Source organism: Mustelus asterias, chromosome 29 (assembly GCF_964213995.1).
Source record: "Mustelus asterias chromosome 29, sMusAst1.hap1.1, whole genome shotgun sequence".
In the NCBI taxonomy this organism is placed as follows: domain Eukaryota; kingdom Metazoa; phylum Chordata; class Chondrichthyes; order Carcharhiniformes; family Triakidae; genus Mustelus; species Mustelus asterias.
Genome location: NC_135829.1, coordinates 20,966,524 through 20,985,534, shown reverse-complemented (window position 1 = coordinate 20,985,534; position 19,011 = coordinate 20,966,524). Strand labels below are relative to the sequence as shown.

At 48.3% G+C, this 19,011-nt stretch overlaps 1 protein-coding gene across 1 annotated transcript in view; it reads left to right on the top strand.

Moving 5' to 3' along the window:
• Positions 1-19,011, top strand: part of malt3 (MALT paracaspase 3) — a 133,083-nt gene that overhangs the window by 59,582 nt on the left and 54,490 nt on the right. The window contains exons 6-9 of the mRNA XM_078200178.1: positions 2,845-2,892; positions 5,645-5,698; positions 10,202-10,228; positions 14,056-14,259. Of these exons, the coding sequence (XP_078056304.1) occupies positions 2,845-2,892; positions 5,645-5,698; positions 10,202-10,228; positions 14,056-14,259 (333 nt within the window). The remainder of the gene's footprint in view (positions 1-2,844; positions 2,893-5,644; positions 5,699-10,201; positions 10,229-14,055; positions 14,260-19,011) is intronic.

The following is a 19,011-nucleotide window of genomic DNA, read 5'->3' as shown; positions in this document are numbered from 1 at the left end:
ACTTCTTACGATGTAGTTAGGGGCATGTACTCCACTACGCTTCCTGAGTCAATGATCTCTGCATCGTGTCAGTGTGGCAATAATGTAACAACAATCGAAGGCTGTGCTTTCTGGAATTCTGTCTCGGAGCTTTTTCGTAGTAGCATCCCACTGGGCCTAGATAACTCTATCCATTAACCGACCATCTCCAGGATGTTGCCTGGGTCGGAGCATTTGAGCTATAAGGAGATATTGGATAGGCTTGGGTTGTTTTCCCTAGAGCAGAGAAGGCGTTCAAGGTTATGAGGGGTATGGACAGGGTGAGTAGGGAGCAGCCGTTCCCCTTGGTTGAGGGGTCAGTCACGAGGGGGCGCAGCTTTTGGGTGCGGGGCAGGAGATTGAGGGGATTTGAGATAAATAAATTCACTCGGGGGTGGTGGGAATCTGGAATGTACTGCCTGGGAAGGTAGGGGAGGCTGGAAACCTTACAACCATTAAAAAATATTTGGATGAGCACTTGAAATATAATATTCAAGGATATGGGAGAAGTGCTGGAAATTGAATTAGCGCAACTTATGCGATAGTTATTGTCAGTGCAGACTTGATGGGCCGAAGGACCTTTTCTGTGCTGTATGACTATCTCACAGTGACTCACTTCTTATTTATTTTCCCACAACCCTTGCATTGATGATTGGAGCAAGAAAAATCTTGGAGAGAGAATAGGGCCAACGTTTCGAGTCTGGATGACCCTTCGACAGAGCTCTGAAGGGTCATCCAGACTCGAAACGTTGGTTCTATTCTCTCTCTACAGATGCTGTCAGACCCGCTGAGGTTTTCCAGCATTTTCTGTTTTTGTTTCAGATTCCAGCATCCGCGGTGTTTTGTCTTTACCTTAAGAAAGATGTTGTATTGGTGTCAAATTGAAAAGAGGAATATTCTACAGGATATTAGGGTGGTGATGATTGGTAACGGAGTTGATTTTTGATGTGACTTATTTTTATACCCCCACTCCTCCCATTTATGTTCAGTAGAATTAACATTTTTTCTATAATAGACAGTGTGCCATCTGCTTTAATGTCTATAAAATGGGGTCAGGTAGCTTTGCTTATCTAGTAGAGTGGGGGGAGGGACATGTTTTTTAATTTGGACTGGTGCCTAGAAACTGAATTGATTTGATTTATTATTGTCACCTGCATTAATATACGGTGAAAAGTATTGTTTCTTGCACACTATACAGGCAAAGCATACCGTTCATAGAGAAGGAGAGAGTGCAGAATGTAGTGTTACAGTCACAGCTAGGGTGTAAAGAAAGATCAACTTAATGTGAGGTAGGTCCATTCAAAAGCCTGATGGCAGCAGAGAAGAAACTGTTGAGTCGATTGGTGTGTGTCCTCACTTATGAATATGAGTTTAAAAAATAAATGGGAGGGAGACCATTAGAGGGAGTGCAGCACTGCCAGAGGTACCATCTTTGGGGCTATAGTGAAGTCCAGTCTGCCCTCAAGGTAAAACGTGCCTGGGCACAGAGAGCATGGCAGTTCTCCGTGTCCTGGCCAATATTTAACCCTCAATCATTGGTTGCCTTCGGTTATATAAGACGACAGTATGCTCCGTGATGGGCATCTCTGTGTGAAGGACGGCTTGGTGTGACTCAGGAGCCCCCTCTCTGACACGGCGCTCTCTGTCACACTTGATACACAAAGGACAAGTGGCCTGAGAAAGTGGACGATTCTCTGGCCTCTGTTTTCTCTGTGCCAGCTGAACTTTTCATTCCTCCACACCTCGTCCAATGTCCTTCCAAACAGTCATTCTCTACAGCCGTCAGCGACTGACTCCCACTGTTAATGTCCAGCATCTTATACCTCACTGACAGGTGTCCTTGTAGCAGAGGGATGGCCACCCAGGATATCATGTCCTAGTGGCCAATTCACCGTACAAAAGATCTTTGGGTATTTGGCCACCATCCAGCCAATGAACATGGCTAAGCTCATGGCATCATGAGCAAAACCAACTTTTATTGCCCTTGTGAATGTAATGGTGGGCTGCCTTCTTGAACCACTGCAATTTGTGTAGTGTAAGGGTACCCAGGGTGCTGTTAGTGTCAGACACGGACCCAGTGAAAATAAAGAAATGGCTATATATTTCCATATCAGGATGGTGTGGATTGGAGGGGAACTTGCAGGTGATGCTGTTCCCAGGTGTCTGCTGTTCTTGGCCTTCTAGATGGTAGCGGTCACAGATTGGGAACTTAGTGCTGCCTAAGGAGCTTTGGTGAGTTCCTGCAGTGCACTGTGTAATTGGTACACATGGCTGCTACTGGGTGTCGGTGGTGAAGAGAGTGAATGTTGGGGTGGCACAGTGCTTAGCACTGCTGCCTCACAGCGCCAGGGACCCGGGTTCAATTCCCGGCTTGGGTCACTGTCTGTGTGGAGTCTGCACGTTCTCCCCGTGTCTGCGTGGGTTTCCTCCGGGTGCTCCGGTTTCCTCCCACAGTCCAAAGATGTGCGGGTTAGGTGGATTGGCCATGCTAAATTGCCCCTTAGCGTCAGGGGGACTAGCTGGGGTAAATGCATGGGGTTGTGGGGATAAGACCTGGGTGGGATTGTGGTTGGTGTAGACTTGATGGGCCGAATGGCCTCTTTCTGCACTGTAGGATTCTATGATTCCATGAAGATGATAGATGGGGTGCCAGTCAAGTGGGCTGCTTTGTCCTGAATGTGTAGGCCTCATAAAAAACTGAATCTCTATTCATAGAGCCTGGTTAGTTTTGATCAATGCGGTCCCTGAAGTTCCTGATCTCGGTATGTCTGTGAGCCGTTTACAATATTTTAAAGTAAATCTCCTCTCTTTCTTTCTGTTTCACAGTTGAAAACATTCCGATCGCCATAGCGTTCCCTTCCCTCAGAGTGTCAGGTAAGAGCTAGTTTTCCCCTCTGCATTTCCAATGGACACGAATGAAAGGAATTGTGAAAGATCAGATTCTAAAATCGGGAAGGCCTGACTGGAACCTCCATCTAAAGCCAGGGTGTGAATCTGGCCCAGTGTGGCCACTGCCCAGTCCATTCCATCACCAGACCTGGAGTCCTCTGTATTGGATTAATCGAAGTCTTGTTCCGTTAGATCGGGAACTCATGAATTATGTTGAGAAACTCCAAGCTCACCTCTCCCAGGATTCTTACAACTGGCAGAGAACAAGGAGTCTGTCTCCCTGAGACCTATGGCTGGAATTGGGTCTAATGGTGAAAAGGAAGCCATGCAGCCCCTCTAGCCCATTCCGTCTTTCAGTTTGATAATGGCTGACCTGTATCCTATTAGGGGTGGCACTTTGGTTAGCACAGCTACCTCACAGCACCAGGGACCGATTCCAGCCTTGTGTGATTGTCTGTGTGGAGTCTGTACATTCTCTTCGTGTCTGCGTGGGTTTCCTCCAGGTGACCCGGTTTCCTCCCACAGTCCAAAGATGGAATCATAGAATGCCCACAGTGCAGAACGAAGCCATTTGGCCCATCAAGTCTGCTCTCTGACAGAGTATCATAAGAACATAAGAACTAGGTGCAGGATTAGGCCATCTAGCTCCTCGAGCCTGCCCCGCCATTCAATAAGATCATGGCTGATATTTTCGTGGACTCAGCTCCACTTACCCGCCCGCTCACCATAACCCTTAATTCCTTTACTGTTCAAAAATTTATCTATCCTTGCCTTAAAAACATTCAATGAGGGAGCCTCAACTGCTTCACTGGGCAGGGAATTCCACAGATTCACAACCCTTTGTGTGAAGAAGTTCCTCCTCAACTCAGTCCTAAATCTGCTTCCCCTTATTTTGAGCCATGCTCCCTAGTTCTACTTTCACCTGCCAGTGGAAACAACTTCCCTGCTTCTATCTTATCTATTACCTTCATAATCTTATATGTTTCTATAAGATTTCCCCTCATTCTTCTGAATTCCAATGAGTATAGCCCCAGTCTACTCAGTCTGTCCTCATAAGCCAACCCTCTCAACTCCGGAATCAATCTAGTGGATGGCACGGTAGCACAGTGGTTAGCACTGCTGCTTCACAGCTCCAGGGACCTGGGTTCGATTCCCGGCTTGGGTCACTGTCTGTGTGGAGTTTGCACATTCTCCCCGTGTTTGCGTGGGTTTCCTCTGGGTGCTCCGGTTTCCTCCCACAGTCCAAAGATGTGCGGGTTAGGTTGATTGGCCATGCTAAAATTGTCCTTCGTGTCCTGAGATGCGTAGGTTAGAGGGATTAGCGGGTGGATATGGGGGTAGGGCCTGGGTGGAATTGTGGTCAGTGCAGACCCGATGGGCCGAATGGCCTCTTTCTGCACTGTAGGGTTTCTATGAATCTCCTCTGCACCTCCTCCAGTGCCAGTATATCCTTTCTCAAGTAAGGAGACCAAAACTGTACACAGTACTCCAGGTGTGGCCTCACCAGCACCTTATACAGCTGCAACATAACCTCGCTATTTTTAAACTCCATCCCTCTAGCAAATTCCATTCTTAATTACCTGCTGCACCTGCAAACCAACTCCTTGTGATTCATGCACAAGGACACCCGGGTCCCTCTGCACAGCAGCATGCTGCAATTTTTTACCATTTAATAATAGTTCATTTTGTTGTTGTTCCTGTCAAAACAGATGACCTCACATTTACCAACATTGTACTCCATCTGCCAGACCCTTGCCCACTCAGACTATCTATATCCCTTTGCAGACTTTCAGCGTCCTCTACACATTTTGCTCTGCCACTCATCTTAGTGCCATCTGCGAATTTTGACACTTGGTCCCCCACTCTAAATCATCTATGTAAATCGTAAACAATTGCGGTCTCAACACTGACCCCTGAGGCACATCACTAGTCACTGATCACCAACCAAAAAAACACCCATTTATCCCCACTCTTTGTTTTCTGTTAGTTAACCAATCGTATCCAAGCCTTCTCCCTTGCCCTATCCCCATAACCCCACACATTTTCCATGGCCAATCCACCTGACTTGCACACCTTTGTCGTGCGGGAGGAAAACGGAGCAGCCAGAGGAAACCCACGCAAACATGGGGAGAACGCACAGACCCTGCACAGACAGTGACCCAAGACTATGAGTTGAACCCTGGAGCTGTGAGGCGGCAGTGCTAACCACTGTGCCACCGTAATATGCAGGTTAGATGGATTGGATTGCTAAATGTGTGGGGTTGAAGGGATAGGGCAGTGGAAGGTCTGGGTAGATACTCTGTCAGAGAGTCAGTGCAGACTTGATGGGCCAAATGACCCTCTTCTGCACTGTAGGGCTTCTATGATGATGATTCTATGATAAAATCCAACCAGCCATTTTGGTTCCATGACCTTTAACAGCCTTTATAAGATCCGTCAACACCAAACTTAAAATTTCTGATTAATCATTTTGGATTTCCATTGCTCCTGCCATGCCCCCTGACTGGCCTGGTTCTAATTTTAATCTTGCTCTGGACTCTGTCAAAGGACATCAACTCTGCAAGCTATCCCAACCAAATAAAAACTTCAAAGTAACTAGAATTATTTCAAGCAGCTTCGATTCAATCATTTCTCATCGCTGACGGGAGTAACGCTGGTTCCTCTGGGGGTTCTTCAGGCTCACGTTGAATTTAACATGTTATTACAGGTGAAATAACGAGCTGTTATTCATTTCCAGGCTCTGGTGAGAGGAAGGTAACAGGAAAATCCCCTGCTGTCTGCCGGAAGCCAGGTACAGAATGCTTGGAAGCATCTGAGTGTGTTTGTGTGCGAGTGAAATGCCATCATGTACACGGCTACAGGCCAAGTGTTGGAACAGTGAGATTAGAGGAGTTCGGTGTTTGATGGCAGTGAAGAAACAATGGGCTGAAGGGCCTCTTTCCGCTGCTGCATAAACCTCCCCTGTTTCTACTGATGAAGAACATGTACACCTCCAGAACTACAAAGCGCAGCTTCCATGTCTAACACCCCTGGCTAATACCTTCAAGGGTCACCCAGACTCGAAACATTGGCTCTATTCTCTCTCCACAGATGTTGTCAGAGTTTTTCTGTTTTTGTTTCAGATTCCAGCATCCACAGTATTTTGCGTTTACCCCTGGCTAATAGCCTATTCAGTCGTTATGAAAATATATTTTGTCTTGAATGTTGATCCACTTGTTACTGCAAAGGACATCGCCAGATCTGAGTCACCAGAATTTCGAAAGGGAGATATCTGTACCTGACCACATGGGTTTGATATTTTAACCTCCCCTCCTCAATACAGAACTGTACTGCTTTTTAAAAAATTAATTCATGGGATGTAGACATCGCTGGCCGGCCAGCATTTATTACCCATCCCTAATTGCCCCTTGAATTGAGTTTCAGAGGCATTTAAGAGTCAACCACATTGCTGTGGCTCTGGTAGGTCAGACCGGGTAAGGATGGCAGATTTCCTTCCCTAAAGGACATTAGTGAACCAGATGGGTTTTTCTGACAATCGGCAATGGTTTCATGATCATTGGTCTTTTATTTCCAGATTTTTATTGAATTCAAATTTCACCATCTGCCATGGAGGGATTCGAACCCGGGTCCCCAGAGCATTACCCTGGGTCTCTGGATTACTAGTCCAGTGACAATACCATTATGCCACTGCCTCCCCTAGTGATTGTTTTTGTATTAATTCTTCCCCTCATACTGCTTACAGTTGCGTTTTACTCTCTGAAAGAGTTTGCTATGCTAATATCTCGCATGTTATCCTGGCTCGGAGTCCTTCCACCTTCCCAGATGGAGGATACAATGATGTGAAGTTGGAGCAGGAGTGGGCATCTCGAACATGCCACGCCATTCAATAGGATTGTGGTTGAGTTTCTGCCTTTATCCCCTTTCCCATCTCATTCGATTGAGTCCAGAAACCCATTGGTCTCAACATTGAATCATAGAATCCCTACAGTGCAGAAGGAGGCCATTCGGTCCATCGAGTCTGCACCGACCACAATCCCACCCAGGCCCACAGCCCCATGCGTTTACACTAGCTAGTCCCCCTGACACTGAGGGGCAATTTAGCATGGCCAATCAATCTAACCCAGACATCTTTGGACTGTGGGAGGAAACCGGAGCACCCGGAGGAAACCCACGCAGACATGTACAAACTCCACACAGACAGTGACCCAAGCCGGGAATCGAACCCACGCCCCTGGCGCTGTGAGGCAGCAGTGCTAACCCACTGTGCCACCGTGCCGCCCGCCTGAGTATCAGCATCCACAGCCCTCCGGTGTAAAGAACTCCAAAGATTTGCGATCCTATGAGTGAATAAATTTCACCTCCCCTCAGCCCTCAATGGCTGACCAGTTATCGTGAGATTATGATCAGTTCTAGACTCTTTCGGGAAACGGCCTCTCAGCATCTACTCTGTCAAAGCCTCTACAAAAATACATTTCACTGAGATTGCGCCTCTCATTTTCCTAAAGAGCAAAGAATATAGGCCCACTTGACTCAAATTGCTTCTCAGAGGACAGCCCCCTCATTCTGGGAATCCATGTGGTGAATCCATTCATAGGCCGGAGCCTCATTTATCCTGCACTAATCGGCTATGGGCAGCAGAGTGCATCTCCAGGTGGACCGGCACCCGGCCCTACCCCATGTTGAGCTGGCCAATGATCAGGACCTGAGGAGGGCGCGCATGGGAGAAAGGTGATCCTCCCTGTCAGGCCCTGGCCTCAGATAGGCCGGCAGCAGCCTGGATTTGTGTCCGCGACCCAGCCGGGGGCACCACTGCTCAGCACCTAGAAATGGCGGCATGCACTCAGCGCACGCTTCATCCAATTCTACGCCAACTACAATCGGGGTCCTTTGTACATAACTCTCATCCATGCCTCCAGATGTGACCGTTCCAATTCGCCCCTGCCTGCTATCCCACATTGTACCCTCTGTAAACTTGAGGTCATCTCCCAATCCCCTGTCATCCCAGGATAAAAGCAAATCACTGTGGATGCTGGAATCTGAAACCAAAAGAGAAAATGCTGGAAAATCTCAGCAGGACCGGCAGCATCTGTAAAGAGAGAAAAGAGCTGACGTTTCGAGCCCAGATGACCCTTTGTCAAAGCTAAACGGCAGAGAAAGTGGGAGATATTTATACTGCAGGGGGAGGGAATGAAAGATGAGTCATAGCCACAGAAACCAGGGGAAAGGCTGCAAATGGCAGCCCATAGAGAGAATAGAAGGTGTGAATGGCCAAACGGCAGAGAAGCTGGAATCAGAGCTGTCAAGGCCCCTGTCACCCTGTGTTCTCTAACCCATACTGGCTCCCGATCACACACCATCACGATTTTAAAGATCTCCTCCTTGCTTTCGAATCTGTCCATGCCCTGGCCCCTCCCTCTCTCTCTGATCTCCTCCAACCCTCCAAAATATCTACATTCTAATTCCGGCCTCTTGCATCCCCAGTCATAATTGTTCTACCATAAGTGGCCGTGCTATCAGCTGCCAAGGCCCCAGGCTCTGGAACTCTCTCCCTACACCTCTCTGCCCCTCTACCCCCCTCTTCCCTCTTTAAGACCCTCCTTAAAACCTACCTCTCTGTCCAACCTTTTGGTCACCTGATCTAATATCTCCTCCTGTGTTTTGGTGGCCTAATTTGTTTTCTAACACTCCTGTGAAGCGTGACGCACCTTAGGATGTTTCATTACCTTAACGGTGCTTTATCATTGAATCATAGGATCCCTATTCATAGGAGCAGCGCTCCGAAAGCTACTGGTATTTGCTACCAAATAAACCTGTTGGACTTTAACCTGGTGTTGTTAAAACTCTTACTGTGTTTACCCCAGTCCAACACCGGCATCTCCACATCATCCCTATTCATCAGTCAGGGCATTGAGTATAGAAGTTGGGAAGTTATGTTGTCGTTGTACGGGACGTTGGTGAGGCCACACCTGGAGTATTGTGGTCAGTTTTGATCGCCTTGCTATTGGAAAGCTGTTATTAAACTGGAGAGAGCGCAGAAGAGATTTACAAGGATGTTGCCAGGACTCAAGGGACTGAGTTAGAGGGAGGGATTGGACAGGCTAGAACTTTTTTCTTTGGAGCGTAGGAGACTGAGGGGTGATCTTATAGAGGTGTATAAGATCATGAGAGGCATGGATAGGGTGAATGCACTCAGTCTTTTTCCCAGGGTTGGGGAATCGGGAACTGGAGGGCATAGGTTTAAGTTAAGAGGGGAAAGAATTAATGGGAACCTGAGGAGCAACTTTTTTACACAGAGGGTGGTACGTGTGTGGAATGAGCTGCCGGAGGAAGTGGTTGGGGCAGGGACATTGACAACATTTAAAAGGCATTTGTACAGATACATGGATAGGAAAGGTTTAGAGGGATATGGGCCAAATGCAGGCAAATGGGGTTAGCTTAGATGGGCCTTTTGGACCAGTTTGGGCCGAAGGGCCTGTCTCCGTGCCGTAGATTCTATGATTCAATGGGGCAGATGGAGGCCATTTGGCCCATCGAGTCTGCACCGGCGCTCTGACAGAGTATGTTACCTCGGCCCTCCCCCCCAACCTTATCCCTGTAACCCCACACATTTATTATGGGAAATCCCCTTAACCTGAGGGGCAATTTAGCATGGTCACTCAACCTAAACCAGACATCTTTGGAGTGTGGGAGGAAACCGGAGCACCCGGAGGAAACCCACACAGACACGGGGAGAAACTCTGCACAGACAGTGACCCAAGTCGGGAATTGAACCCGGGTCCCTGGCACTGTGAGGCACCCGTGGTCATTACTGTGCCACCGTGCCACCCTATTATAAGTAGTTGTTACATGCTTTGACCTGGCTCCTGCCTGCTTCAGGCAGGCATGGAGGATGGCCTTGTGAAGGCCTGGGCAAAATGGCGACAGGGTGAGCAGAGCAGAAAGTGAGCAGCCAGTGCACCCCTCCAGTTTTAAAGCTGCTAAAGCTTCTGAGCAGGGAAGGTCTGAGCTTCAATCAAGCACACAGTGGTTCATTTCTACAACTGACCCCACTGCAAGCTTGGAGATCCATGAAGTAAGGACAACAGTCTACGTGCTGTGAAGGTTGGCAGTGTTGCTATGGTCACCTCACAAATGCCCACAATCTCCTCAGGGTGCCAGCACTCTTGATGAAAGTCACTACTTATGGCGATAAACGGCCTTCCTCAATCTGCCCACGACCTTCCACCTGAACAAGAAGAGAAAGGACATTATCTTTCACTTGCTCTAACATGTTCTCTCTCTCTTTCTCTTTCAGACACACCTCCAGAGGTCAGACTGTGCGGTATGTCAACACTGGTTTTAGTTTTTTGCAGGTGACTTTTGGGTTTTCATAAGATATAGGAGCAGAATTAGGCCATTCAGCCCATTGGGTCTGCTCTGCTATTCGATTATGGCCGATATGCGATTAATCCCCATTTCCCTGCCTTCTCCCCATAACCCATTACCAATCAAAAATCTGTCTAACTTTTACGATGATCAACATACTGAGTGTGTGACACTTCCCATCAGTAATCGTCACAAAGCACAAACAAGAAATTACGTCACAACAGTTCTAATGTGTTTTTTTTACAAGCTATCGATCTATGTTTTCCTGTTACCGAGTACTCACACCAGCAAAACAGGCCATTCGACCCAGTGGGCCTTTCTTGGTGCTTACATTGCCCCATTCCTCCCTTAATTCATCACGTGCTGTTTTCATGTTAACAGGGAAAGCTATTTCTCTTGAGTTGAATTGTGTAGAATTACAAGGAGTTGACAAGAAAAACTTGGTAGCACAGAACTTGAACATTGTTGAAGAGAGAGACATGCTGTCAGAACTTGGGGAATCCAATACCGTGGCTTTCTCCATGGCAACGTCATGGCCAGTCAGAGTCAACTTGCCAACCAACCACTTTTCCCATGTAGTATAAATTGCGATGACCTTTTGAAATTTGGTATTCTTGCATTTGTCCTGCTGAGTGCAAGGTGGAAAACTTTGGCAGGGCCGTCTTTCTTTTCAGCAGCTTAGAAGCCCATTCATCAAATCTGTTGCCAGTTGTATGAGTTGCAATCAGGGTTTTAAGCTGGGAATTTGAGTATCACTCCAGAGACTCCAGCACTAAACAAGGGCTAACGTTCTATTGTTGTACTGAGGGAGCGCTGCACAGTAAGAGGGGCAGGGGAAGGGAGGGGGATGTGAAATTGAGACCTTGTCTGCCCCCAGGGAAATGTCAAAGATTCGAATGCATCATTTCAAAGAGGATCAGGATTCCCCTGTGTCCTGGCTGGTATTTATCCACCAATCAATATCACCAAAACCTGGCAGGGATGAAAGGTTAAACAATGATCAGATAGGTTTTGAGGCTAGCCCATTGCACTGGGGATGTGCTGACACCTTCGATAGTGGTTTACCCTGGCGAGAGTAGCGTAAAGAATCAGGGTAGCCAATGTTTTAAAGTTTATTTATTAGTGTCACAAGTAGGCTTACATTAACACTGCAATGAAGTTACTGTGAAAGTCCCCTAGTCGCCACACTCCGGTGCCTGTTCAGGTACACTAAGGGAGAATTTAGCATGGCCAATGCACCTAACCTGCACATCTTTTGGACTGTGGGAGGAAACCAGAGCACCCGGAGGAAACCCACGCAGACACGGGGAGAATGTGCCGACTCCGCACAGACAGTGACCCAAGCCAGGAATCGAACCTGGGTCCCTAACGCTGTGAGGCAGCAGTGCTAACCACCGTGCCGCCCATAAACCAAGGCTTTACCTGATGCAATTTTTCAAAGCCATCTCGGCCTTTTGGCTAAGATGGGCGGCACAGTGAACCAGTGGTTAGCACTGCTGCCTCACAGCTCCAGGGACTCAGGTTCAATTCCTGCCTCGGGTCACTGTCTGTGTGGAGTTTGCACGTTCTCCCCGTGTCTGTGTGGGTTTCCTCCCACAGTCCAAAGATGTGCGGGTTAGGTTGATGGGCCATGCTAAATTGACCCTAGTGTCAGGGGGATTAGCAGGGTAAATATGTGGGTTTATGGGGATAGGGCCTTGGTGGGGTTGTGGTCAGTGCAGACTCGATGGGCCGAATGGCCTCCTTCTGCACTGTAGGGATTCTATGAAGCGTCGGACAAACTGGGGACAGGGTGCAATGTCTCCTTCTGTCAGCTTGTGTTTGGCTTGTCCCTCGTGGGGACCATGACTGGACTTAATTTGAATTGAAGTTCTCAAAGGTACCAAAAAAAAGCAGATTATCTGCTCACTGTCATGCTGTTTTTTGTGGAATCTTGCTGTGCTGAAATGAGCATTTACAGGGCCCCCAGAGATATGTCGATACGGACTGGAAAGCCATGCAAATTCCTGCTTTAGCATATTCCTATCTCAGCCCCCGAATGCCTCTGTGATTCACAGTGATGAAGTTTCATCGCTGCTGCCATGTTGGTGTTAGAATTCACAGTTTTGCTCAGACGTTCCACCCTCGTTCAACATCAGAAAACACCATTCTCGTCAGCAACCCCTTGCTATCTCTGAATCAAAGTGAAACTTTGCACATGCAATGTCTGGTAATGTGGTATTGACTTTGATCAGATAGGAGCTCGTATTGCTCTGAGTAACTCAGTGAATTGATGCGTGGATTTGAACCAGTCTTTCAGCCAGCAGAGCGCTAAGTGCTTTGTCGAACTCTATGACTGAGATCAAAAACTGTAAGTCAGGCATTAAAAGTAAAAGGTCAGAGAAGGTCAGGAGGGCCTCGCTGCCTGAACTTTAACCTACTGCTAAAGGCGGAGTCGGTACAAATGGGCTTTCCTGCCCAGTTTCCTAAAACCCTCTGGTCTGAGGGAATCTCAGATTTATCACCAGATCCGCACTGTGCCCTGATGTCCGCTTATCCAACCCGCCAAACACAGGAGCGAGGCAGCAGAGGAATTCTTTTGTTTTAAATTCATTTATTGGAGCTGGGCATTGCTGGCTAGGTCAGCAGTTATAGAATCGCGACAGTGCAGAAGGAGGCCATTTGGCCCATCGAGTCTGCACCGACAACAATCCCACCCAGGCCCTATTCCCCATAACCCCAAATATTTACCCTGCTAATCCCCCCTGACACTAAGAAACAATTTAGCATGGCCAATCCACCTAACCTACACCTCTTTTGGACCGTGGGAGGAAACCGGAGCACCCGGAAGAAACCCACGCAGACATGGGGAGAACGTGCAGACTCCACACACACACACACACACACCCGAGGCTGGAATTGAATCTGGGTCCTTGGTGCTGTGAGGCAGCAGTGCTAACCACTGTGCCACCCTGCCCCCCATCCCTAGTTGCCCTTGAGAAGTTGGTGGTGAGCTGTCTTCTTGAACTGATTTGATTTGATCTTTCTCTATCCCCTAGCTATGACTGTAACACTGCATTCTGCACTCACTCCTTCCCTTCTCTATGAACGGTATGCTTTCTCTTATGGTGCGCAAGAAACAATACTTTTCATTGTGTACTAATACATGTGACAATAATAAATCAAATCAAAAAGATCATTTGGACATGGACTGCTTCAGTATCTGAGGAGTTGTGACTGGTGCGAAACATTGTGCAATCATCCCTCTCTCCCTTACTGAGTACGTTGGGGCGAAAAGAGAAACCTGCATTTATATAGCGCCATTCACTTCCTCAGGATGTCCAAACCCTCTACAGCCAATGAAGTATTTTTGAAGTGTAATCATTATTGTAGGAAAAGGAGCTGCCAATTCATGCACAGCAAGATTCCACAAATGGGAATGCAACGCTGACCAGGTGGTGTGTTTGTGGCTTTGGTTGAGGGCTGAATGTTGGCCAGGGCACCAGGGAGAGTTCCCTTACCGGCTTTTGGATGGCACTGTGGGATCTTTTACTGAGAGAGAAGATGGGGTCTCAATATTCCGCCCCATCCAAAAGACGACACTTGTGACTGCACAGCACTCCCTCGGTGCTCCTTTCGTCAGCCTGAATATGATGCTCAAGTTTCTGGAGTGGGACTTGAATCTTCTGAATCAAGGGTGGGGTGCAGGTACGGGACCCCTGTAACACCCTGGCCTCTGTGTTGGGCAGTGCCCCCCTCCTTGGGCACCGAGCGGGCAGTAACTATGTACTCCTTGCATTGCAGCCACTGACAAAGTCGCACTGCTGATTGGAAACATGAACTACGTGAATCACCCCAAGCTGGTGGCCACGATGATGGATGTCTTTGAATTGTCGAACCTTCTGCATCAACTTGACTTCCGGGTGGTTTCCCTGATGGACCTGACCAAGGAGGAGATACAAAGAGCCGTCAAACAGTTCCTCCAGCTCCTGGATCATGGCGTATATGGTGAGTGGGACTGAGGACAACACCCATTCAATTGGATTCCCATTTAATTCCAAATACAGTCCGTGTCAGCAGGAGTGTTGCTCACCGGCTACTGAGAAGCAACTGTTTGGAGCTTGTGTCCATCCAGTGTCCCTTAGGAAGGGAAGCATTTAGATGAATGATTGATAAATAAATAAATACTTGGGGCGGCACAGTGGTTAGTTCTGCTGCCTCACAGCGCGAGGGACCCGGGTTCGATTCCCGGCTTAGGTCACTGTCCATGTGGACTCTGTACGTTCTCCCCGTGTCTGCGTGGATTTCCTCCGGGTACTCCTGTTTCCTCCCACACTCCAAAGGTGTGCTAGTTAGGTGGATTGGCCATGCTAAATTGTTCCTTAGTGTCAGGGGGATTACTGAGGATAAATGCATGGGATTACAGGGATAGGGCCTTGGTGGGATTGTGGTTGGTGCAGACTCGATGGGCTGAATGGCCTCCTTCTGCACTGTAGGATTCCATTCTATTCAATGGGCACTTGAAATGCCATAGCACACAAGGCTACAGAAAAAGTGCTGGATAACGGGGTTAGAATAGATGGTCAGCACGGACATGATGGGCCAAAAGGCCTCTTTCTGTGCTGTAAAACTCAGTGACTATCGCTCCATGACACTGCAGTAGGTGCTACAGGGCAGATGCAGTGAATGTTGTTTTATTCTTCAATCATGTCTTTAGTAAGATTGCTTTTAACTATTCCCTATATTTGTGTATGTCTGTGAGAGAATGAATTAATAATACCATGAAACAAAAGCCAGTGAAGTCAATTGATGGTAAAACTGATTTTCACAGAATCCCTACAGTGCAGGAGGCCATTCGGCCCATCAAGTCTGCACTGACTCTCCGACGGAGCATCTTACCCAGACCCTCTCCCTGTAACCGTGCGCATTTACCATCTCTGATCCCCCTAACTACACATCTTTGGACACTAAGGGGCAATTTAGCATGGCCAAAGCACCTAACCCGCACATCTTTGGACTGTGGGAGGAAACCGGAGCACCCGGAGGAAACCCACGCAGACATGGGAGAAATGTGCAGACTCCGCACAGGCAGTGACCCAAGCCGGGAATCAAACCCGGGCGCAGTGAGGCAGCAGTGCTAACCACTGTGCCACTCTGTTGGGTTCTCCCTGGAATTCCATTCCAATTCTCTTCCCACATCTAGTGCTGCGCTAAGGCATGCTTTTGTCTATTTCCATAGCTAGGAATTCCCGGAACAGGTCACTGGTCTGTCACCAGGGGACTTATAGCGTGTGGGGCGCCACTCCACATCAAGCAGGGCTGACCAGGAGCCTCTCCCATTCCTACTGCCAGCCCTTGGCGTGTTTGGAAGGGTTTTGCAGGTTGACACTCAACCTGTTTGGCCAGGTTATGAACGCACTTCCTTGGCCATCAATTCCTGGGGTGGGACTCGAACCCAGAGCTTCTGGCTCAGAGGCAGGGATGTTACCCACTGCGCCACAAGACTGCCTGCTCCCTCATAGGTGTGCTGTATCCAAGAGTAGATATTCCCAGATGTGCCGGGGGCAGGATATTGTGGTGTTAACTGTGGCTCTGTTCGGAACGCCTCTCTCCTGAGTCTGGAACGTGTGGGTTCAGGTCCCAATGGTGGGCAGCACGGTGGTTAGTGCTGCTGCCTTATAGCACCAGGGACCCGGGTTCATTCCCCGGCTTGAGTCATTGTCATTCTCCCCGTGTCTGCGTGGGTTTCCTCCGGGTGCTCCGGTTTCCTCCCACAGTCCGAAGGATGTGCTGGTTAGGGTGCATTGGCCGTGCTAAATTCTCCCTCCGTGTACCCGAACAGGCACCGGAGTGTGACGACTCGGGGATTTTCACAGTAACTTCATTGCAGTGTTAATGCAAGCTGACTTGTTTTTTTTATTCATTCGTGGGACATGGGCGTCGCTGGCTGGCCAGCATTTATTGCCCATTCCACTTGCCATTGGAGGGCAGTTGAGAGTCAACCACATTGCTGGAGTCACATGTAGGCCAGACCGGGTAAGGACGGCAGATTTCCTTCCCTAAAGGACATTAGTGAACCAGATGGGTTTTTCCAACAATCGACAATGGTTTCATGGTCATCAGTGGATTCTTAATTCCAGATATTTTTTATTGAATTCAAATTCCACCATCTGCCGTGGTGGGATTCGAACCCGGGTCCCCAGAACATCAGCTGAGTTTCTGGATTAATAGTCTAGCGATCATACCACTAGGCCATCGCCTCCCACACTTATGACACTAATAAATAAACCTTTAAACTTTAACAATACAGAGATGTGAAATCTGGACTGACTGACCCCCTCTCAGGACTGGGGGGGTGCTGCACTGTTGCCCCTTAGGGGGAGACATTAAACGCAAGAGGCTATCACTCCTCTCGGGGGGGGGGGGAGGTGTAAGATCCCATGGAGCTATTCTGAAGAAGAGTAGGCAAATATTTATCCCTCATTATTAAAATAGATTGCTGGTTATTTAAACATTGCTGTTACAATCCAGTAGAAAAGCTTCCACTTCTAATCTATCGATCAATATTAATGTATCCCTGCTGTAATTATAAACTGTGACACAATCAGCAGAGGTCTCGCAAAGTCATCGCAAGCCAAAGTCCCTCCATCTGTTTCTCTCGTTTTCCATTGGGTATATGTCTATACATAGTGAGGTATGTGTCCAGCTCCTGATAGTCAGATCATTGGACTGCTCGCCGGCAGCCCTTTAACCCAGCAGCATTCACCATGCCAATAGGAGTGAGGCACGGCTCAAAGCCGGCGCAACGCAGCCAGGGCTAATGTTCAACCGAGACGGGCACCGCGCAAGGGAAGGACCACAAAGCCAAAGTCCCAATTCTCGGCCTTTAGTGGTCGGGGCATTGAGTACAAGAGTAAGGGGTGGAATTTTCAATGAAGTTCCGCCTGCTGCACGGACCATGCATTGACGTCGGGTGGGATTTTCCGGTCTTGGGGTGAGCACGGTCGGAAAATCCTGCCCTGGATGTCATGTTGCAGCTTTATAAAATTTCGGTTAGGCCAAAGCACTTGGTGTTCAATTCTGGTCGCCACATTACAGGAAGGATGTGGAGGCTTTGGAGAGGGTGCAGAAGAGGTTTACCAGGATGCTGCCCGGACTGGAGGGTATGCGCTCTAAGGAGAGGCTGGAGAAACTAGGACTGTTTTCTCTGGAGCAGCAGAGGCTGAGCGGAGATCTGATCGAAGTCTATAAGATGATGAGAGACATAGGTAGGGTTAACAGACAGAATCTTTTTTCCAGAGCTGAAATGTCCAATACTAAGAGAGCCCTCTCACTTAAGGGGGAAAGTTCAAAGGAGATGTGAGGGGTAGATTTTTTACACAGGGAGTGGTGGGTATCTGGAATGTGCTGCCAGGGGTATCTGCAGGCAGATACGACAGGGTGGCTTAAGGGTCTTTTAGATAAGCACATGAATATGCAAGGAATAGAGGGATATGGACAAGGGCAGGCAGAAGGGATGAGTTTAATTTGGCTTCATGTTCGGCACAACATTGCGGGCTGACTCTTAAATGCCCTCTGAAGGGCAACGACGGATGGGCAATGAATGCTGGCCAGCCAGCAACGCCCATTCCCATGAATGAATAAAAAAAAGTTGTTGATTTTTGATCCCTGGACAGTTTTGCCAGCGATGTGTGAAATGAACACAGGGCAATAGTTACCCCATGCGCATTGGTACTGATCTATAGATCAGAAGTGGAGGCTTTTCCCACACACCTGCAACTCTCCGGAAAGGCAACAGGGTGGAAATGGTAAGGTGGGATGTAGTTCAGCAAATTCCTAGGAGCACAGTCCCAGCTGGGCCAGGCCTGCAGAAACCTGGCTGGGAGAGGTGGGTTTTTGACAATGGTTTCATGGTCATCAGTAGATCCTTAAATCCAGATAATTTTTTATCGAATTCAAATTCCACCATCTGCCGTGGCGGGATTCGAACCCGGATCCCCAGACCTTTAGCTGAGTTTCTGGATTAATAGTCCAGTGATAATACCACTAGGCCATCGCCTCCCCAGACTGAAAGAAGCCTATTTCACAAAAGCCCTTGTTTCTTTCCTGAATGGTGCATTGACGAGGAGTGTGGGGTCCACCACGCAATGAGAGCGGTGTCGGTCCACAGGCTTCTCCCGGTGTCAGTAATGGCAGCAGTTGAATGACAGATAGAAGGAGCAGGAAGCAGGCCGCAGCCTGTGTCAAGCTGAGTGGTATGCGCTATTTCTGGCTCGCCACTGTTTCACCTCCTTGTTTGGTAATGGGGAGGGAATGAAAGACAGAGAGAGAGAGAGACAGACAGAGAAAGGGAGAGAAACAGAGAGGGAGAGTGAGTGCACCTCTTGCTCTGTTGTCTTGAATTAGTTGCGTTGACGTCAGAAGGATCCCGTTCTCAGACGGGGCAGTTAAGAGGTGTTGACAGGAAGCTGACTGCAATGCGCCACAGTGGTTGCTCTGCTGTGTCTTTGGTTTGGATAGTGAAATGTCTAGGCCCTTTTTACAGAGTTATATAGAAGAAACAACCGGGAAAGTGGCTTGTTGTACAAAACGGAAACTGGCTTTTCAGCACAATTGGCCCACCTTCTCTGTGAGCTTTCTTCCAACCTTCTCTTCTACGTCCAGCATCACGACCTGTTCTGTTCCCCCATGTGTTTACCTGTCTTCCTTTTCAACACCTTTTCACCTCAGCCACTCATTTTTGTTTCCAAATATAGATTT